Source organism: Cyprinodon tularosa, unplaced genomic scaffold (genome assembly GCF_016077235.1).
Source record: "Cyprinodon tularosa strain WSP-4 unplaced genomic scaffold, ASM1607723v1 ctg66, whole genome shotgun sequence".
NCBI lineage: Eukaryota > Metazoa > Chordata > Actinopteri > Cyprinodontiformes > Cyprinodontidae > Cyprinodon > Cyprinodon tularosa.
Window position 1 is genome coordinate 5,403,052 of NW_024039407.1, and position 19,641 is coordinate 5,422,692.

The following is a 19,641-nucleotide window of genomic DNA, read 5'->3' on the forward strand; positions in this document are numbered from 1 at the left end:
AACTAAGGTAGATGAGCAGCAGGTATTATCAGTATTGTAGCCATTACAGTGAGAAAACAGTTTTACCGAATCAATGAGTCATTTGTATTTATAGTTTATTCTAAGGCCACAATGATGGTGACAGAGATGCTTTATAAAACTAATTTACAAAAAAAAAAATAAACAGATAAAAATGCAAAAACTTGTTTAAATTGAAATAAAAAAAAAAGGCTAAAAAGACATTCAAATTTTTAAAACGTTTTATAAAAAAGACTGATGCTGAGAATAACTTACTGTTTTCTTAGAATTTAATTTAATTTCATTATTATTATTTTTAGATTGTATTCTTTCGATATTACATTTTTACAGATTTTATTCCCAATTTCTGTCAGGATTTGGTTTTAAGGTTTTTGTGAGGACCCAAAAGCAGAAACTGAGAGGCAGGGGTGAGATCTTTTAAGGTTTAATCAATGATGACAGGCAGCCAAACAGTAATCCAAAAAAATTCAACTTAAAAATGTAAAAAACCAGAATCCAAAAAACCAACATAAGAATTAAACCCAAACCAGGACCATGGAGACATCAGGGGAAACAATCCTGAGGAGCCAGGGTAGGATGAAGTAAGACGAGGAAACAGCAAAGAGGGACTGCAGAGGGAGTGTATTTATGGCTGACTGAACAAAGGAAGGACTAACGAGCTGATTGGGAGCAGGTGTGAGTAGAGCTGATGAGGAAGCCAAGGGAAAAGAAAACACAAGGAGGCAACAGAGGACAGACAAAGAAAAACCTAAGAAACTGAAATGAATCCAGAACACACCAATAAAGCTGGAAAACAAGGAAGAACCTGGATGAACTTGAAACCGAAAACTAAGAGAAAAACAACAGAACCAAGATCGTTACAATTTCTTCTTTTTTTCACTTTTCAAAGTTGTTATACTTTTACCTATTTCTTGAAACTTCTCCTTTTCAGATGCAGTTTTACAACTTTCATTCACTGAGGAGCGAAGAAGCTTTTCTCTTGGTCTGCATGTTAGCAACAGGATCTTTACTGGTGCATAAAAAAGCAGCATTTGTATTGGGCTTGAAGGGAAGAGAATGTGATCTGTGAAACGACGTTTGGAAAAATCAAACAATTTGTAAAGCTTGATCTTAAAGACAGAAATTGAAAAAAAAAACTTTTGAAATTTTGTAAAGTATCATTTTATTTGACAAATAAAAATGGAAAATAAATAAAATTTGAAAAGAAATACATTAAAGTTACTCTTCAAACTTTTGTTTTATTAAAATACTTTTGAAAGTTTCATTTTTAGATTGCATTCTTTTCACTGTTCTTTACTTGCAACAATAATGGAACAAAATTATCTCCATAGTTGGGCACCAAATCGCTTTAACTAAGCCTATTATCACTATTGAGTTAATTTGTTCAAATTCCTTATGTTTTAGGGGTAAAGAACTAATGTAGCAAAACACTGGCTCACAAACACTGGATGCAGCTTTGCTCCACTATTTGCAGGGTCAGATTAAAGAAAAGCTGAGCATCGCAGCCAATGGTCTGCCGATCATATTTGATTTAAAGTACTAATTTTTATTGGACTTGTAGGATTTCTTGCAACATCCCAATGTCTATAATAATGTTATCTATTATAGGATAAAAATCCAGTTCATTGTCTAAAACAGGGGGGAATTTATAACACAAATAAAAGTATGTCCAAAGGCAATGCTGTTTTATTGTTCAAAAAAAGTGTTTATCCTGTTGCACATTTTATCAAAATTAAAGAAACTCTGAAATGTGTTGGTCAAATGAATATTTACACATATATTAGTGAGTAATCTAATATTGCCTGGTTGTGCTGGAGGTTTCTTCCTGTTAAAAGGGAGCTTTTCCTCTCCACTGTCGCTACAAGCAATTTTAACTTCTTTAAGGTATGGATAAGGCTCTGTTTGGGTAGTTTTGTTTAAGTTAAATTATTTGACCAGATCTGAAGTTGTTTTAACTATATGCTTTGTTGCCTAAATCACTAGTGCATTATCTTAATTTTAAATGTATATATATAAATACAGTATATATATTTATATTTCTTTGGCTTTAGATGTGGCCATTTTAACTCAAACTCTGTTAAAACTTCCATCTCAATTTCATCATCATATGTTTTATATAATGAAATCTTTTGTGGCTGTAATAAAATCCATAACAGTGTCCGTTAAATGCATACTACTGAGTATGCCGGTAAGTTTTCTGCTGCAGCTGGAACTTTTGCATCAGCCGACTGCAGATTCAGCATATTTATAAAGAGGCAGGGAGGGCTTTGATCTCAGATTTATAAGAAGAGCTGAGCCTCAGGAAGGAGGAGATGTGAATATCTATATTAGGAGACTTAAAGTATATTGACCAATAATGTTACAAAAAGTTTTATTGAAAAGAAGTCCAACTATTCTAAAACCAAATTGCAACTGCTTGGACATACAAAACTACACTGGATTACAAAGAATTATTTTAATAATCTGGGAGGACCAGATGCAAACATTAAAATGCACCAATAGATAACACAGAAAGTTTATTCTCTAAAAGATCACAAAAAAGTCACATTTTTTATGGGCTCTGTGCCAAAGAATTAAAACAATAAATTAAAAATCTGAGATTAAAAAAGAACAGTAAATTCCTTAGATTTTGTTTGTGCCAAGAATTCAAATATATATATTTTCCTTCCAGATGTGTCAACATGTCATGTAAGGTGAAAGGTCCAGCTAATTCATAGTAAATAATTAAAGTGCATTTTAATTTTTTATGAAATTTTTTGTCTGAATAAAACTCAAGTTTATTATAAAAAGTCTTTTTATTCATCAGAATTCTAGTTTTCCAAAATGGAAGACATTGTTCATGATAAATGTGACAGAAAGACAATGAAATCATTTCTATTCATGACCTGGAAGCAGAGACGGGAAGGAAAAATGACGCCAGTGAAAACTCATCAGTTCCTGCTCTTCCTCCTGGTTTTCCTGTTTTCTGTCAACGAAGGAAAGTCATTCAGGGAAAATTCATTTACTGTAGCATCGCTAAACATCTGCAGGGGAAAGTACAGAGGGAGGAAAAAGTGCTCTTTTTTTTTTGTAATTAAAGTTTTTATTTTGTTTTATGAACATATAACAAAAACAACAAACAAACAGCAAAAAAAAAAAAAAAAAAAAAAAAAAAAAAAAAAAAAAAAAAAAAAAAAAACAAAACACAACCAGTCAGGTAAACATTGTTGATTGTAAAGCGGCGTTCACATCCATCACACGTTGTCCTGGTTTCCACCCAATTAAATACAGACTGGACACCTAATTATGTCCCGTTTAGCTTGACCGGTCCTGGTCTTGTCCAGGTTCAGATCAGAATTTGGTACTCCTTAATTTAATATGTTTATGTGTAAATGCGAACGCAACCTAAATGTTGTTCCAAGTTATCACTGTTGCAATGTAGTAGAAACATAGGCACTAAAACTGTCCCATTCTTCTGTTACAGCCTCAGAGTAGTTGTTCAGTCTTCCAAGCATTTTCTCACAGGCTGTATTTTCAGTCATTCTCTCTCTCCATGTTTTGAAAGCTGGAGTCTGTGGTATCTTCCATAGAGTCAAAATGAGACGGGCACAGGTAACAAATCCAGTGTTCAGTACTCTGAAAGCTGCTTTATGGACACCTGGGACCAAACCTCTGTCCCCCAACAGGCACAGTCTTGGTGAAATAGGCAGTTTACTCTTTAACCATCCCTCCATGTATTTTATAACACTATTCCATATTGGAGAAATCAGCGGACATTCCCACAAAGCATGCAGCAATGTGCCTCTTGCTCTTTGGCATTTCCAGCATAAGTCATCTTTGCTAATACCCATCTTATGCAGTCTTACTGGTGTAAGATAATACCTGTTCAAAATTTTATATTGAATAAATTTCCCTTTGGCCTCTCTTATATAATGCCCGCTTTCAGAAACAATAGAGTCCCATATTCCATCTTCAAAAGTGCAACCCAGATCTCTTTCCCACACTACCTTAAGACTTTTACTTGTATTGTTTTTAACCCATGGACATATGTTATACCATTTTGATGCTTTACTAAGTAAAGGTGGAAGTTGTAAAAAACTCTCTATCGAATTTTTCTCTAAGTGAAATTTTGTTTTGTCCTTCAAACAGTCTCTAATTTGTAAGTATTTCCAAAAGTTGCTTTATCCCTCTAACTTAAACTTTTCTTTCAGATCATTATATGACATAAATGTGTCTTCCACAAATAAATCACCAATTATCCGTACACCTTTCTTTAACCAATGTGACCAATAAATTGACTGTTTACCGATTTTGATCTTAGGATTATGCCACAGGGAAGCATATCTTTGGGTATATGGAGAGAGCGCAAGTTTTTTGTGGACCAATTGCCACACCATTTTTGAGAATTTTAATATAGGGTTTTCAATTTTATTCTGTTTATTATCTATCTTTTGAGTCAATACCTCGATAGGGGCAAACGGAGAGGAAAGTTCCCGCTCTATTGAAACCCAGTCTAAATCTGATTTAGTTTCCGGCCAATGTTTACACATCTTGGACATTTCAAATGAAATGCTGTAATGTTCTATGTCAGGTAATGCCAGCCCCCCTTCTTTTTTGGATTGACATAGTTTGCTAATCTTGATTCTAGGTTTACCACCGTCCCACAGAAAATGTTTAATCATATTATTATATTTCAGAAGAATTTGAGCTGGGATACCAATTGGTATCATTCCAGTGTAATAATTTATCAAGGGTGCTATAACCATCTTTATTGTGTTTATCTTACCCCATAATGTTAAATGTAACTTGCTCCAATTGTCCAGGTTTGATTTAATTCTAGTAAGCAGTTTTTCTATATTTTCAACCATGATTTCATTAATATCTGGGTTAAGTGTTATTCCCAGATATTTCATGCCTTTTTGTAACCACTTGAAATTGAAAGTAGATAATAAGTTTGCAGTACAGGCTTTTGATACAGGCATTGCCTCTGATTTATACCAATTGATTTTATAACCTGATAATTTAGAAAAGTCATCTATCATCTCTAACAATGTTTTAATGGAATTAGCAGGTTCCTGACATAATACCAGAATATCATCGGCATACATAAATAATTTATGTTCTCTCCCCCCCCCGCTCACCCCCAGGATTCTAGCATCTTCCCTGATTTTAATAGCTAATGGCTCTAGGAAAATAGTGAACAGAAGTGGACTAAGGTTGCAGCCCTGACGCGTGGATCTGGAGATGCGGAAATAATTGGACAATATTCCATTGGTAAAAACAGCGGCCTTTGGGCCCGAGTATAAAGTACTAACCCACCTACAAAAATTTTCACCCAATCCAAACTTGGACAGAGCAGCGAACAAAAAACCCCACTCCACCCTGTCGAAGGCTTTTTGGGCATCAAGTGATATTGCCACTACAGGGTTTTTGTTGTCCTTGTTTCTCCATAAAAGATGCAGAAGTCTTCGCATATTATCAGCTGAAGAACGATGTTTAATAAAGCCCACCTGGTCTTTGTGAATAATCTGCGGTAACACAGTCTCTAATCTTGTGGCTAGAATTTTTGACAGTATTTTGCAATCAACATTTATCAAACTTATGGGACGGTAATTGACTGGGTCTGTAAGGTCTTTATCCCCCTTTGGTATGAGTAATTATAGCCTGATTGAAACTTTCAGGAAGTGAACCACATTCAAACGCTTCTCGATAAACATCAGTTAAGATTGGTGCAAGTATATCTACAAATTTATGATAGTATTCGACTGTAAAGCCATCTACACCAGGTGATTTCATTTTCTTCATTCCAGCAATTGCTTTTCTTACTTCTGCTTCACCTATGGGTGCTTCCAATCTATCTTTTCCATCCTGGGTGATTTTGGGTATCTTTATTTTGTCAAAAAAGGATTCTAATTCTTCTGCAGTTGCTACATTTTCAGATGTATAAAGATCTTCGTAAAATCTTTGGAAAATTTTATTAATATGAGAGGATGATGTTATAAATTTGTCATTTTCTTTAAATGCTGTGATTACGTTCTGATTCTCTAACCGCTTCAGTTGTCTGGCCAATAGCCGTCCTGTTTTTTCACCGTTTTCATAGAAATTGGTTTTGAGCCTGAACAATGCATATTCTGCTTTCTTATTGTAGATTTCATGAAGGTTAAATTTCATTTTGCATATTCTATTAAATTTGATTTCATCGTGATTTTCTGCCAGTTGTTTTTCCAATTCACTTATCTGTTTTTCCAGTATTTTGACTTTTTCTTTCCCCTCTTTTACTTTCTTAGAGCTGTATCCCAAGCATTTACCCCTAACAAAGGCCTTATGAGCATCCCAAACTGTTGCCAATTTATCTGTTGACCCAATATTCACGTCAAAGAAGTAGTTTAAGTCGTCTTTTAATGTTGTTACAAATTGTTCATCCTGCAATATGCTGGAGTTTAATCTCCATCTGCCCGATCTGTTATTTTCACCCTGCAAAAGTATCTGTAACTTCACTGGGGCGTGGTCTGTTAGGGCAATTACACCTATTTCACACTCCGCAACTAAGTCAACACTGGCACTGGGAATCAGAAAGTAATCGATGCGGGAGTAACTTTTGTGGGCATGTGAATAAAACATATATTCCCGCTCCGCAGGGTGTATTAGTCTCCATATGTCCACCAGCCCAATCTCTTCTTTAAAAAGGCCTGTTGCGGATTTACCTCCACTACTAGAACTGGCACTAATTACACTTTTATCAATAAAGATATCTGGGACTTCGTTCATATCTCCTCCCAGTATAATGTGGCCTTCAAGATTGCTTATTGTGTTTAGGATGGAGTGAAAAAAAGTGGCTCTTCCCTGTTTGGGGCATATATATTGCAGAGGACGACCTTCACATCATTCAAAAGTGCTTGTATGCATAGTGTACGTCCTTCTATATCTTTAAACTCCTGTAGTAACACAAAATTAAGATTTTTGTTTATAAGAATCATAACCCCTCTGCTTTTCCTGGACACAGAATTGTGAAACACTTTGCCAACCCAACCTTTCTTGAATTTTAAAGCTTCTATTTCACTTTCAAAGTGTGTTTCTTGTATGAACGCTATGTCCGTATCATGAGATTTCAAATAGCTAAGAACCTTTTTTCTTTTGATTGGTGTACCACAGCCATTAATGTTCCATGTTACAATATTTATACTTAATTTACCCATTATTCTCCAACAAAAACAGTATCAGACCAGTGTCCTGGATTCCACTACTTAGCATATATGAACAAGTTGGTGCAAGCATAACATAACTTCTTACCTGACTTTTTTTAAAACAATGAAACAGCAAATAAAAGTAGAAAATGGACAAATAAAACACTGCTCTAAAAAAGAACATGGCAGTGAAACCTTCCTGATGAAAAAGTCAAGTATTATCTGGTCCGTGTGGGTTCTGGAGACGACCTCTCTGCTGATCCCTTCGTCTTAATCCTGACCGCACCGCAGTGACCTTCCATGCCCCGTCAGATGTCGTATTTTCTCCGTTTTCCTACTCGTTGATATCAACAGGTGCTCCCTCGCCATCTCCCGCGGTCTGTCTTCCCGTTGTGGTTCCGCCATTTTCCGCGCTCTCCATGTGCTCTTGTACGAAACTTTCCGCCTCCTTTGCATCTGTAAAGCTGAGCCGTTTTCCTCTCCATGTAAACCTGAGTATGGCCGGATGCGCCAGTGTATGCTTCACCTGCTGCTGCCATAGCCGTTTCATCACCGTGGAAAACATTTTGCGCTGCACTGAGCGCTCCTTGGTGAAAAAGTGCTCTTTGACCTGAAGCCAGTGCCTGATGTCTCAGCTTGTAAGGCAGGATTTATATCAGCAAAAATGATATTATATAACTACAAAAACACGTAAATATGTTTTTACTCTCTGAAATTTTGAGCTTATAAAAAGAAAAAAATTAATTGCAACAATTCAAATAAGTTTTACGTCAGCGTCTACAATGTAGCTTTCAGGTGCTGTCCGAAATTTCAGTTTTAGCTGGAAATGTGTGCACTTTAAATTTTTTTTTCAGTAGTTACTTCCATCTGTTAATTACTTTTATTTTAAGGTATAACTAGTTTACCTTTTTGAGATTCCCTAAAGCCTTTTAAAAATATTAACATAATATATTCTTTACTAAGCTGCAGCGATTTCAATGACATGAAACACTTGCCCGTTTGTTTAGCTTCAGAGTTTAGCAGACATTACTCTGCTGTTTTAAAACCTGATTCAGAACCTATTAAAGCCCTAAATGTTTGTACAAAATACAGATGACACCTTTTCCATTCCCTTCCATTCTTTTTGACTCCTAAAAGCTCCATCCTTGCATAAATCATGCAGATGCGTCTCTAGTTTTAAATGACCATCTCTCATTTACTCAATTAATATAATTACTGGTTTATTATTATTCCCATTATACATTTATTTTGGTTGGGAAAATTGGATACAGCATGCTTTGTGAGAGGGAATGCTAAAGAGTCTATGAGTCGATACTGTCAGCTGGTTTTCCTTAGATAGAAAATTTTGAACCAATCTGGTTAGTTTGTTTCTGTAAAGGGCCTTGAGATGACATGTTGTGAATCAGCGCTATAAAAATATAGCATTTTTTTTTTTAAATATAAAAAAAAAGTAAAGTCAAAGTGAAGTACTCAAAGAAAAAAAGGCTGATATGCTTTTAACTCAGTAAATTACATATACCGGTAATTCCCTATACAATGTTCTTATTTGACAAACATGATTGTGTAACTTAAAATTGTATTTTAATAGTAATATTATTGTATGTATTCAATAATTTAATACGTTTTTTTGTCCTTTATTTGTAAGTGCTGGACTTAATTCCGCGTTCTTAATTTTACTTTAAAGAGAAACGCCGTTTTTTTTTTTACATTGGGCCCTCGATTTTAAGTTATTACATTATGTTCTACTCACCCATATGAGTTATGGCGCGCGCGGATGACGTCATCCACAATCCGCTTTATTTAAAAAATATATAAATATAAAAAATATAACCATGGATGTCTGGGGGACAGTGTCTGGGGGACAGTGATTCACCAGCATGTTATGAATGCTGGCGTACCATAAAGAATAAATTATGAGCAGTTTAGTTTGTGCCTTCAACTCTTTGCCCATAGGAAGACGTTACTTGGATAACAAAACCAAATATTTTCAGAACAGCTCCAAATGACAGAAAACTCATATGGGTGAGTAGAACATGATGTAATAATGTAAAATCAAGGGGCCAATGTAAAAAAACTGGTGTTCCCCTTTAATGAAATAGCTTCACCAGGGACCACTTGGGCACGTAAAAAGTCGCCTGATTTCATAATTTTCCACCAATGTGTTACTGGCCCTCCAAAAAAACTAACATCTTTGTCAGTGAAGCTGACTGCTCCCACATCTCTTCCTTCATGGTGCCCATCTACATTAAAGGAATAGTACACCCAAAACATGATTAGCCTTCATTTTCTACTCACCCCCATGCTGAACAACACTCTGGAGTACTTTTTTGATATCTCAAATGCATCTGGAGATCTGGGAGGCTTCTTGCTGTCTGCTGTACTATTCCTTTAAGGTTAAGAGGCTGAGCTCGTAGATGATGATAAATAACATAATTATGTATAATATATTACATTTCTGACTGTATATCCCTGTAATTATTACACACTGTAGCTTTAAAGTGAGAATTTTGAGGTTAAATCAGAATTCTGACTTTTTCCCCATATTAAACTGAAATAATATTTAAATATAAGTTAACTTTTTTCCAGTGGCCCTAATCCCCCTGCGTACAAAACAGATCCCAGTTCTATTGTATTACCAAAGAAATCTATTATTTCCAAGTACCCCTTGCAGTACCCTCGCGCACCACTAGGGGCTGGGAATGCCTGCTGCAGTGAGCGGAGCTGCAGTCAGAGCCGCTCTCACAGTGAACCGCTGCTGTTGGAGCAGCACCATTCTCCCTCGGATACTTAGCATCTTTTTACCCACTCAGGATATGAAATCTGTGTTTTAAATCGCGTGGAAATTCCTCAGCAAATCCAAGATGACGGTTGATTTTGAAGACTGCATCAAGGATTCTCCCCGGTTTCGGTAAGAGAGAGAAAAAACGCGCGTGAGCGGCGGTGTGTTTGAACTGTTGAGCGCCTCAGTCTGCTCTGCAGGACAGGATTGTCCTTCACACCGGCTCTGAGCGCCTGGAGCTGGGACACATGGCTCGATTGGGAATCGGGAAGTTAACGTAATGTGGGGAATTTAATGGAAAAGCGCAGCTTTTTGGGTTCAATCCCATTTTTTCAGTTATTTTCCATCAGTTGCCTAATTCTGTTGATCACAGAATTCAGTCACATGGACTGAACCTATGACACTAATTAATCCCAACTTATTAATTAGTTTCTGTCCATATATAATGTCTTATTTGACTTTAATCTTTTTTATTAGCTCATATAAAAAACTACTGATTCTGTCAGCTGATTTAACCCTTTTGTTTTTAGGACTGCTGATAACTGTGATCCAGTAGATCAGTTTAGATGAAGATTTCCAGACACAGAGATAGTGTCAAACTTTGAAGGAAACAAACAAAGCTGATCCAGGATCGCACTGCAACACCCTGTTGGTCTGGGATCCTTAAATTCACAGTTTGCTTCAAGAAAAAACTAAAAAGCAGCTGAATGAGATCGTTTCCAAACATTTAGTCTGGGGGGCACAGACGTTAAATTGACAATAATGAAGTGGCTACTTATTTTTATTATTTTTCAGTTATAAAAACATTTTTTTCTAACCTGTAGTTTTAAAAGCTGAACAGTTATGGAGTTAAATGCATTTCTGAATTTGTAAATGAAAGTAAATGATAGATTTATGATTTGTGTTTGTTCCTTGTCAACTCAAACTTGGACATAATCTTTTTTGGGATGGGGGCGGGTTCAAAATTTGTTTTTTGTCCTCTGCATGTTTTACTGTCCAAAAACAATGTTATTCTAACATACACAGACATTCGTTGAGCATTAGGACCAAGTGGAAACCGCAGCTCAAGCTGAAGCCCGCTTCCCTGAGTTTAGACAAGTTCCTGATTGGCCCACCGTCTTTTCTTGTGTGATTGACTGTCACCGCTAACCTGACACCGCCAGATGGATTTGCTCTGCATATCCATCTGGAAACCTTCCGTTGAAGTAATTTTGGGAAGAGGCGAAAATACTGGTTAGCTGATTGGCCTATGTTGGTGATAGACGGGCCAAATAAACCAATCAGATCAACGAAGCATATGACGTACTAACAGAGCGACGACGAAAACACAACCACAAGCCAATTGATAGATCAAACTCTTGCCGAAACCAGTCGGGAGAAGAGCGAAATCATCTTTTCCTCTGAGAAAAGCCTCCAGAGCAGTGTTTTGCTCTTCTTTCAGTGAAGAAATACTCTGTAATTCCAATAAAACTTGCTCGATAGCCACGCTAACGCTAGTTTCATCGGCTGAAGCCGCCATGTTCTTTAGACTGAACTGTCGTGCTTCACCTCAACTGTCGCGTCAAACCTCGACCCGCCTCAAAGCCAACGCTGATTGGACGTTCGTTTGGTGAACGGATCCGAATTTTCTTTAACGGAAAGTAGCAAGACTGATCTGCGAGGGAAACCTTGAAAGCTCGCGAGATTAGGATAGTCTCACGAGGCTGTCACCACTGTCACTCCTACGGAAGAGGATTAGGGCCACTGACAAAAAAAAGTTAACTGATTTTTAAAGTTTATTTCAGTTTAGTATGGGAAAAAAGTCAAAATTCTGACTTTTTTCTCAGAATTCTGACTTTAATCTCATAATTCTGACTTTTTTCTCAGAATTCTTACTTTAATCTAAGAATTCTGACTTTTTTATTGTCAGAATCCTGAGATTAAAGTCAGAATTCTGACTTTTTTCCCATACTAAACTGAAATAAAATTTTAAAATCGGTTAACTTTTTTTTGTCAGTGGCCCTAATCCTCTTCCGTACACTCCTGAAAAGCTCACTTAACAAACATCTGATGCTACTGGATCGGGTCTGTGATTGGATGGTCAAATACGATGAAGTTAGCTATATCAAAAAAAAAAAAACTTGCAGCCCCCCCCACTTTTGAGATCAAAATTTCGACCCTGAATTCAAAAGAACTAGGGATGATTTCCAAGATGAAATAGGACTAGAAGAAATATGACTCTGCTTTGACTGAACGAGTCCAGATGACTTGGAAGCTTGTTTATGGGGTAAATGAATGATGAGACCTTGCTGAAATTAGATTGTAGTGTTTAGTGGGGATAAAAAGTCTTCTGGCTCTTGCCTTGGTCATGAGACGTAGATCCGACCAAAAGAACATACATGACACTCAAAAAAAGAGGCCAAAATAACCTAATTATGGAGGTTGGCTGGGTTTATCTTTAGATAAGGTTAGGGGTGCGTAACATCAGGATGCTTACTTTGCACTTCTGGAGGTTTTTCTGAGCGTCTTCCACTGGGATAGGACACTGGGACCGTCCCTTCTAATCATCTATTTTGAACAAGCCTAAAGGGCAGATTGGACTTCTGCAACCGCACACATCAAATATCGCTTGGGTCTGGTCGTGAACCAATTTTTGCTGGTATGCTTCTGCACCATCGGTCTGGAATTTCTAGGGATGCACAGCAGTTTCCCGCCAAAGCATAAGTGGGAGCCTATTCGAGAACTCGCATGAACTTCGGCAGATGGTCACTAGAACTTCGGTGGCGCCGGTGGTAGTGTTAATCGTCCAAAACAACAACGGCGCGTCTGCAAAATATCACGATCACGGAGATGGATCTAGAGTTGCTAGATATCGAAGAGGAACCATTTCTGGCTGAACTCTCTCCAGAAGTTGACACAGAGACCTTGGTATCTTTGTATAATTTGTCTGAGGCATCGTATAATTGGTTGTACTTCCAAACCTCCTCGATTAACCTTTCATCGTAGTTGTCCATTGTTGTCATAGTTGTCCGAGGCGCACCACCCGGCACTGAATCGAGAAGGAAGGACGACCGCACAGACAGCCGGAAAGGCATACCAAGGACAAATCACAGCTGCTTTTTGTCTGCGCACTTCCGCTTGAGGTCTGCGTGGGTTTGCAACTGTCCGACGCGTAGTCAGGATTTTACCGAGGTGTGTGACGACGGTTGCAGAACCTTTGCTCGGGGGGCGTGGTCGCGCGCAGAGACAGATTGGACGGATGCAGAGGCTATGCGTCAGAAGCATAAATTGGCCTTTAGTTGTTTCCCTGAAATTCTAAAAAAAAAATTATATATTTTTTATTCTCTATGGGGGATTTTATGAAATAGAAAGCAGAGACGTGTTTTTCTGCTGCTCAAAAAAGATAAAAATTAAGCGAATTTCACAGATTTTCCTCATCAGTTCTCAGATGATTATGTGGACTTAAAGAGATAAACACAATGACGATTATTTTTTTACTATTTTCTTTTCAGAGAATTTCAACAACCGGTAGTTTAAAATCCAATTTTTTTGTCTCAGCAATGACTAAAATCAATAACTTGTTTGAAATATTGAATTAATGAACTTCTAAATCCAGACCTGGAGAACATTTCTTTGCTTCCTAACAGAGCACATGTTTCTCCCCTATAAATCAAAGACTTACTGGCAGCCATCTGCAGCTGGCTGCGCAGCAAACTCTTTCACTGTTTAAAATTTTCAGCAGTGCAGGAAAGGCCATGCACGCTCAGGAGAGGCCTCACTCGTTACTCAAAGCTCATGGATGGAGGAATGCAGGGAGAACTGCTCTCCTCCTCCTCAGATGTTGTGCAGATTTTTAATTCTTCTCCTACTTATATAGAGATTTTTTAGGGTTGAAGTTTATCCTTCAGCTAACAGAAGGTTAAGAGTCTTCTCTCTGCAGCAAATATGTTAGAGTGACCCGAAAAGATGCTGACAAAAGGCAAAGTAAACAGAGCCTGTAAGAAGGTTTTCATTCAGCCTCATTGAGGAGCTGAAAGCTCCTCTGCAGCAGAGCGATGTTACGTAAGAGACGTGGAGGTGGGTGGCTGCAAGGAAGCAGGTTAAACAAAAAAAAATATCTGGGATTTTCACCGTTGGGATTGACACACCGCCGTTTTCCCACGCATGTTGGAGATCAGGTCCGTGCGGTTGTGTCAGACACGCAGCTTCTGTTTGCCAGCTGGAGCTTAGAGCCAAACAGCAGACTGGTTTTTCCTTACAGTCAGCAGCTTTTCTTTAAGCAGCTTCCGATTGTATTGTACTGGTAGCAGGACACAAAACATGTTGAGCTCCCAGACTTTAAAACCAGTACCATTTCTTTTCAGTTGGATTGAACTACTTCAACCTGAAACAATAACATGTCAATTAGAATGGTTATACAGAAATCGCTTCTCCAATCTGGGATAAAGAAAACCTCATAAGTGACGTTTGTTTTTAGCTAAAGAGGAAACGTGGGATTACTGTGAATCACTGGGAGGAGAACTTCCACCCGTCTTCTCTTTTGTAGTCGAGGACAGGTTTCCATTCAGTGTTAAAACATTTTTAGAATAGTGTAGAATAGTGTTCCCCACAGCATCATGCTTCCACCGCCATGTTTTACTGTGAGGAACTGTTTTCTACCAAATGATCTCCAGCTGACTGATCCTTAAACTCCACATTTTGTTTTACTCACACAGCCTAAAGTTGTCAGAAAGGCTCAACTACCGTTTTAAAGTGCTGTTTTTTTTTTTTTTACACAAATCTTATTTCTAATAAGAAATAAAATAAATAGATTAACATCTCTACTATTAACCATGAAAATAACAAAGCATCTAAATCAAAGCATATTTACACATTACATTTTAAAGGCATACTATGCAACATTTTTCAGTTAATTAATGTGTTCCATAACATTTTTGGATGATTAAATGAGTCATTTCAGGTCGAACAAAGGTTTTCTCGGCCGCCCTGGTGGTGTGTAGGGGAAATACCGTACTTGCAATTGCAGGAGCCCTCGGCCCGCACCCACAGGCTCAGAAGTATCGTGCATTGCAAGAGTCGTCTTGCTTTACGGCGAGAACTTGGCTAACTACAATCTTTATTTAGACACATGCATAACAAATAATGTATGAAAACATGCTACATTTTCAAACTCGAAAATTGGAACAAAATAGTTACTTAGACATGGTGATTGGTTGCGTTCGCCTGTCTGCTAAGCTCAAAACAACCGCGCCTGGCTTGACGGAGAAACCAGGAGAACAGCTGAGCATATTTACGACAGTGCACTTTTACTTTCGCCCTCTGGGGGGAGCCTCGCTGGAAAATCAACACCGGTTGCATAGTATACCTTTAAAGTCAAGCTGTTGTTTTTCTTTCTTTTAGCAGTCTATCGATTGCAGGTTTTTGGCTGATCACAGATTACCAGATTACCAATCTGTGATCAGCCTGACATTTGACTGACAGGTACTGATTTTTAAAAAATGTTTTTTTTATTTATTTTAACTTTCATTTGTTATATGATCACAAAACACTTTAAGTATTTACAGTTTATCTTTTAAAAAATAAATCAATCTCCATGAAACAATAAAAAACCTTTTAACTGCTCTCAGCTTTAAAGCATTGAGAGTTGAGGATTGTCAGACCTTTACAGACATAGATAAGATTGACTGATTTCACATCTAAATGTTGACTGATCTACCAAAATAAAGGAAACGGCTTACAATCGGTTCACCCACACGCTCTTTGATTTCCTTTTCTCACTATTTTTTTAAGCTCACTTATACATTTATATAAAAAAGGCAGAAAAAATTTATAATTTTGATTGTTTTCTTTTATGTCGTTGAGATTTTTCCAGAGAAAAACTGAAACACAATGTTGTTTAATCTTTGTATTTACTGAATGATTTTTGAGAATTACGTTTCTTCTAAGGTCATAAATATTGTCAAGTTTGTCAAAGACTTTTAGAATATTACATTAATCATCTCTATTTATAGATTATGTAGCGGTATCAGAGTAAGGTTGGTTATACTCCGCGCAGTAGTGTGTCGCAGTGAGCTTGTCACAGATATTTTTGATTTATGCCCAATATTGAAGTGTGGTCTGCACCATGTTATTCCGCACCACAACGCAAGAGGGACTATCAGGAACTAGCTGTGGGTCTAGATACGACCGAGGCGGCGAGGAAGTGGCGGCGAGTTTGTCCGACAATTGAGGGACACGAGTGCGAAAAAGAGCGGGGATCCAGGTGGAAAAAGAGTCCCAGCGTTCTCGCGCACCTCGCTCTTCTAGCTGGTCCAACTTCACGAGTTGTTTTCCACAATGGCGGTCATAAAAAAAAACAACAAGCCGGTAAGGTACCAAACAGGAAATACGCATAGTGTAGAGCGGATGTAGATTTGACCAATCAGAGGCCTCCTGTCTGCGGTCACCTACAGTTTGGGATAGTGTCTGCGGAAGGGCGGGGGCACATTTGCGTTCACTGCGACACACACACAGACGAACTGGTTTCTGAGTATAAATCGGCATTAAAGGGGAACGCCTTTTTTTTTTTTACATTGGGCCCTTGATTTTACGTTATTACATCATGTTCTACTCACCCATATGAGTTTTGTGTCGTTTGGAGCCGTTCTGAAGATATTCCGTTAGGTCATATCCAAGTAACGTCTTCCTATGGGCAAGAAACGCACTCCTCTTTGTTTTTAAAATATATAAATATAAGAAATAAAACCGTGGCGTACCATAAAGAATAAATTATGAACGGTTTAGTTTGTGCCTTCAACTCGTTGTCCATAGGAAGACGTTACTTGGATACAACCTAACGGAATATCTTCAGAACGTCTCCAAATGACACAAAACATATATGGGTGAGTAGAACATTGTGTAATAATGTAAAATCAAGCACCCAATGTAAAAAAAAAAAAAACGGTGTTCTCCTTTAAAAGGCGCAGAAAGCATTGCACACCAGTCTGTTCTGGTCTTTTTTTAAATCCAGGTCTCTCCTTTCATTTCACAAGTTCATGCTGTGAGTGTGTTTGGTTGTAATGTGATAAAATGGGAGAAGTTTCAAAGGGTGTGAGTACTTCTGCAAGGCCGCGTTTAAAGTGACGTTCCAAAAGTTGGAGTTGGTTGTGTTTTGATTCCTTCTGCTGTTTTGGTTCCCATCCAAATTCAATAGTTTCTTTATTCTCTGTACTTCTGGCTGGGCTCCAGTTGGACAGGTGTCAGCATCGTTTCTGCTTCAGGGGAAGCTCCTCCCGGCAGTCGTCGTCTTCTGTTTTCCCTGGTTCTAAACTTCATTCTTCTTCTACACCTTGTTTTAAAGAGAAGTAAAAAGGTTCTCCGGTTTGCTGTTAGATTGAACATCTTTGCTTATCATGAAGATTTCTTGCTCTGCTCTAAAAGTGACGGTTTGTGTGACGGATGAGCTTTGCTGAGTTTCCCAGGCGAGGAAGTGAAGGCAGACCTTTCATTGTGGAGCTTTGCTGCACGCAGGCCTCTAAATGACGGGGTGGTTTTATTGTTTTTTTTTTCTTCTCGTTGTTAAATTCAGTTTCTTTTGATTGGAGCTTAGAAAATTAAACCTGATTCTAAGAGGACCAAATAAACCTTTAATTAGTCAATATGTTCCTTTAACCTTTGTGGCTTTATTATTGATAGTTTGACAGAAAGTATCATCTGGAGATGTTTCAATCAGAGATTTTATGGCTGGAAATAAAACGTATCAATCTAAGTTTTTGCTGTTCATTAGGTGCTATTCTATCATTAGTACAGACAGCATTTATAAAATTAAACTTGTTTCTATTATCTGTGTAGATACACCTCATGTTGTAAAGTTCTCATCTTAAGTTATTTATGAATAAATTCTTCGTAAGTTAAGTGATCGTATTGATCATCTAACATTTAATTGAAAAGCAGGAATTTTCTTTATATTTTTTAGCTTTGTGGCACTAGTGGCTCGTTTTTTTGGACAGTAGGCTGACAGGAAATGCAGGAAAGGTTCAGGTCTGAGCAAGACCCTTAACCTCACACTGCCCCCCCCGTGCGACACACAATGGCAGCCCTCTGCTCCCCAAGGGGATGGGTTAAATACAGAGAGTGCATGAAAATATAAAAAAAAAAGCTGAAAAAAATTAATCCTTTTAAATAAGAGATTTTTTTCCTCATATTCTTGTCTGGGAAAAATCTATTCCTTAGTTTAAATGTAAGAATTGAATCATTCAGTCTAGCACTTTAACCAACTCATCAAAGCCAGACGTGTGTCTATGGCGTGTTGCATGCTGTTGCTGTGGTGATTGCACTGCTGAGCTAACCTTTGGGTTTCTGTTTAATCTGGCACCACTCTGGGAACTGGCGGCTGTTTTCTCTGGGCCAACATGCTAATTAGAGGTCACACTCTTCCAGGAAGATAAACAAAGGTAATGATTAGGTGTGATTTAGCTCATCTTCTTCTACTTAAAGTTTTCCCTAAAGAGTCCAGGGATATTTCAGGCGGGAGTTCCAGCATCCGTTCCGCTCCATTCACGCTGAACTTCCCATCCTTTAGCTGAATATAAGTATTGTCCGGTGAGTTTGTGACTTCCGCTGGAAGACACTCTCCTCTCTGTGTCTGAACAGCAGCGAGCCGGGAGCTGAGATGATGTCGTCATGATGATGAAGGACTTCTCATTGAGTCACAGAGCGGAGCTCAGAGGTCCGACCTCTGCCCTTTGCTGCTTTCCAATCGTCTGTTTTTTGTGAGAAAAGCGCTGAACAGAAGAATTCTTGACACAAATTAGGATCAGGTTGCATATTTTAGATGGCTGCGTTAAAGAACAAGCCTGATATTTGGTCGGTTACCTGAAAATTAGATTTGATTTTTTGATGACAGATAAAGTTGGGGTGAAAGTAATGTTTATTACATATCAGAAACATAAAAAACCTGCTCTCTGAAGTGTGTAACAATTTCTATCCCACTTGTTTTTTATGTTCCACTCTGATATCGGAAATCTGTCTATCAGCAAAAAGAAAAGAAATTATAATATTGCAAAATATCAGCCTGCATTTCAAATCTCAGAGATTAGCATTTTGATAGAGAAACTCATGTTCAGTTTAAAGTTTAAAGGAAAAGTCTGGTTATATTCAGAATTCAGACTGAGAGTAATTTTCATGTGAATGTGCTTTACTGGAGGCATCCATGTTTGTCAAAGAACACTCCTGCCACCTTCTGGTTTGTGACGTCACGGTGCGGTATCGGCTGTTGATCAAGTCCCAGTGCTGTATCTGCTGTTTGTCACAACGCGCTATTATCCAAGTCATCTTGAAAATATTCTTCTTCCAAATGTTGGCTACATATTACGTGTTTTTTCTCTGGCCAGAAGTTCGATGGCAAATCCTCCCTCTTCAAGTTGGCAATCCAAGGTGGAGGATCAGGAATCAGAAAGGTGGAATAACTCTTTTTGTTTCACTTTTACCCGATGTATTCCAGCATCCAGCTGCCATGCACGTGGGCATTGTCAGTTTCACTATAGCTCTGGTGAATTTCAATGGTGAAGTCCTCTGGAAATCTTCAACAATTGTTGTTGATTGCAGATGTGTCTAGTAGTTCCCATTGATTTAGCTTGTAAAGCGCGGAGAATGGCGCTAGGCTTACCGCACCGTGACGTCAATGCTGGAAGATGGCAGGAGGGAGGGGTTACTATATTTGGG

General features: G+C 38.0%; 1 protein-coding gene across 2 annotated transcripts in view; it reads left to right on the forward strand.

Moving 5' to 3' along the window:
* Positions 1–9,900: 9,900 nt before the first annotated feature.
* The window catches only part of LOC119799433 (arf-GAP with coiled-coil, ANK repeat and PH domain-containing protein 3-like), a 107,236-nt gene continuing 97,495 nt past the window's right edge, over positions 9,901–19,641 (forward strand). For both annotated transcript variants that reach the window (XM_038309327.1, XM_038309326.1), the window contains exon 1: positions 9,901–10,089. In XM_038309327.1, the coding sequence (XP_038165255.1) occupies positions 10,043–10,089 (47 nt within the window). In that variant the 5' untranslated portion in view covers positions 9,901–10,042. The remainder of the gene's footprint in view (positions 10,090–19,641) is intronic.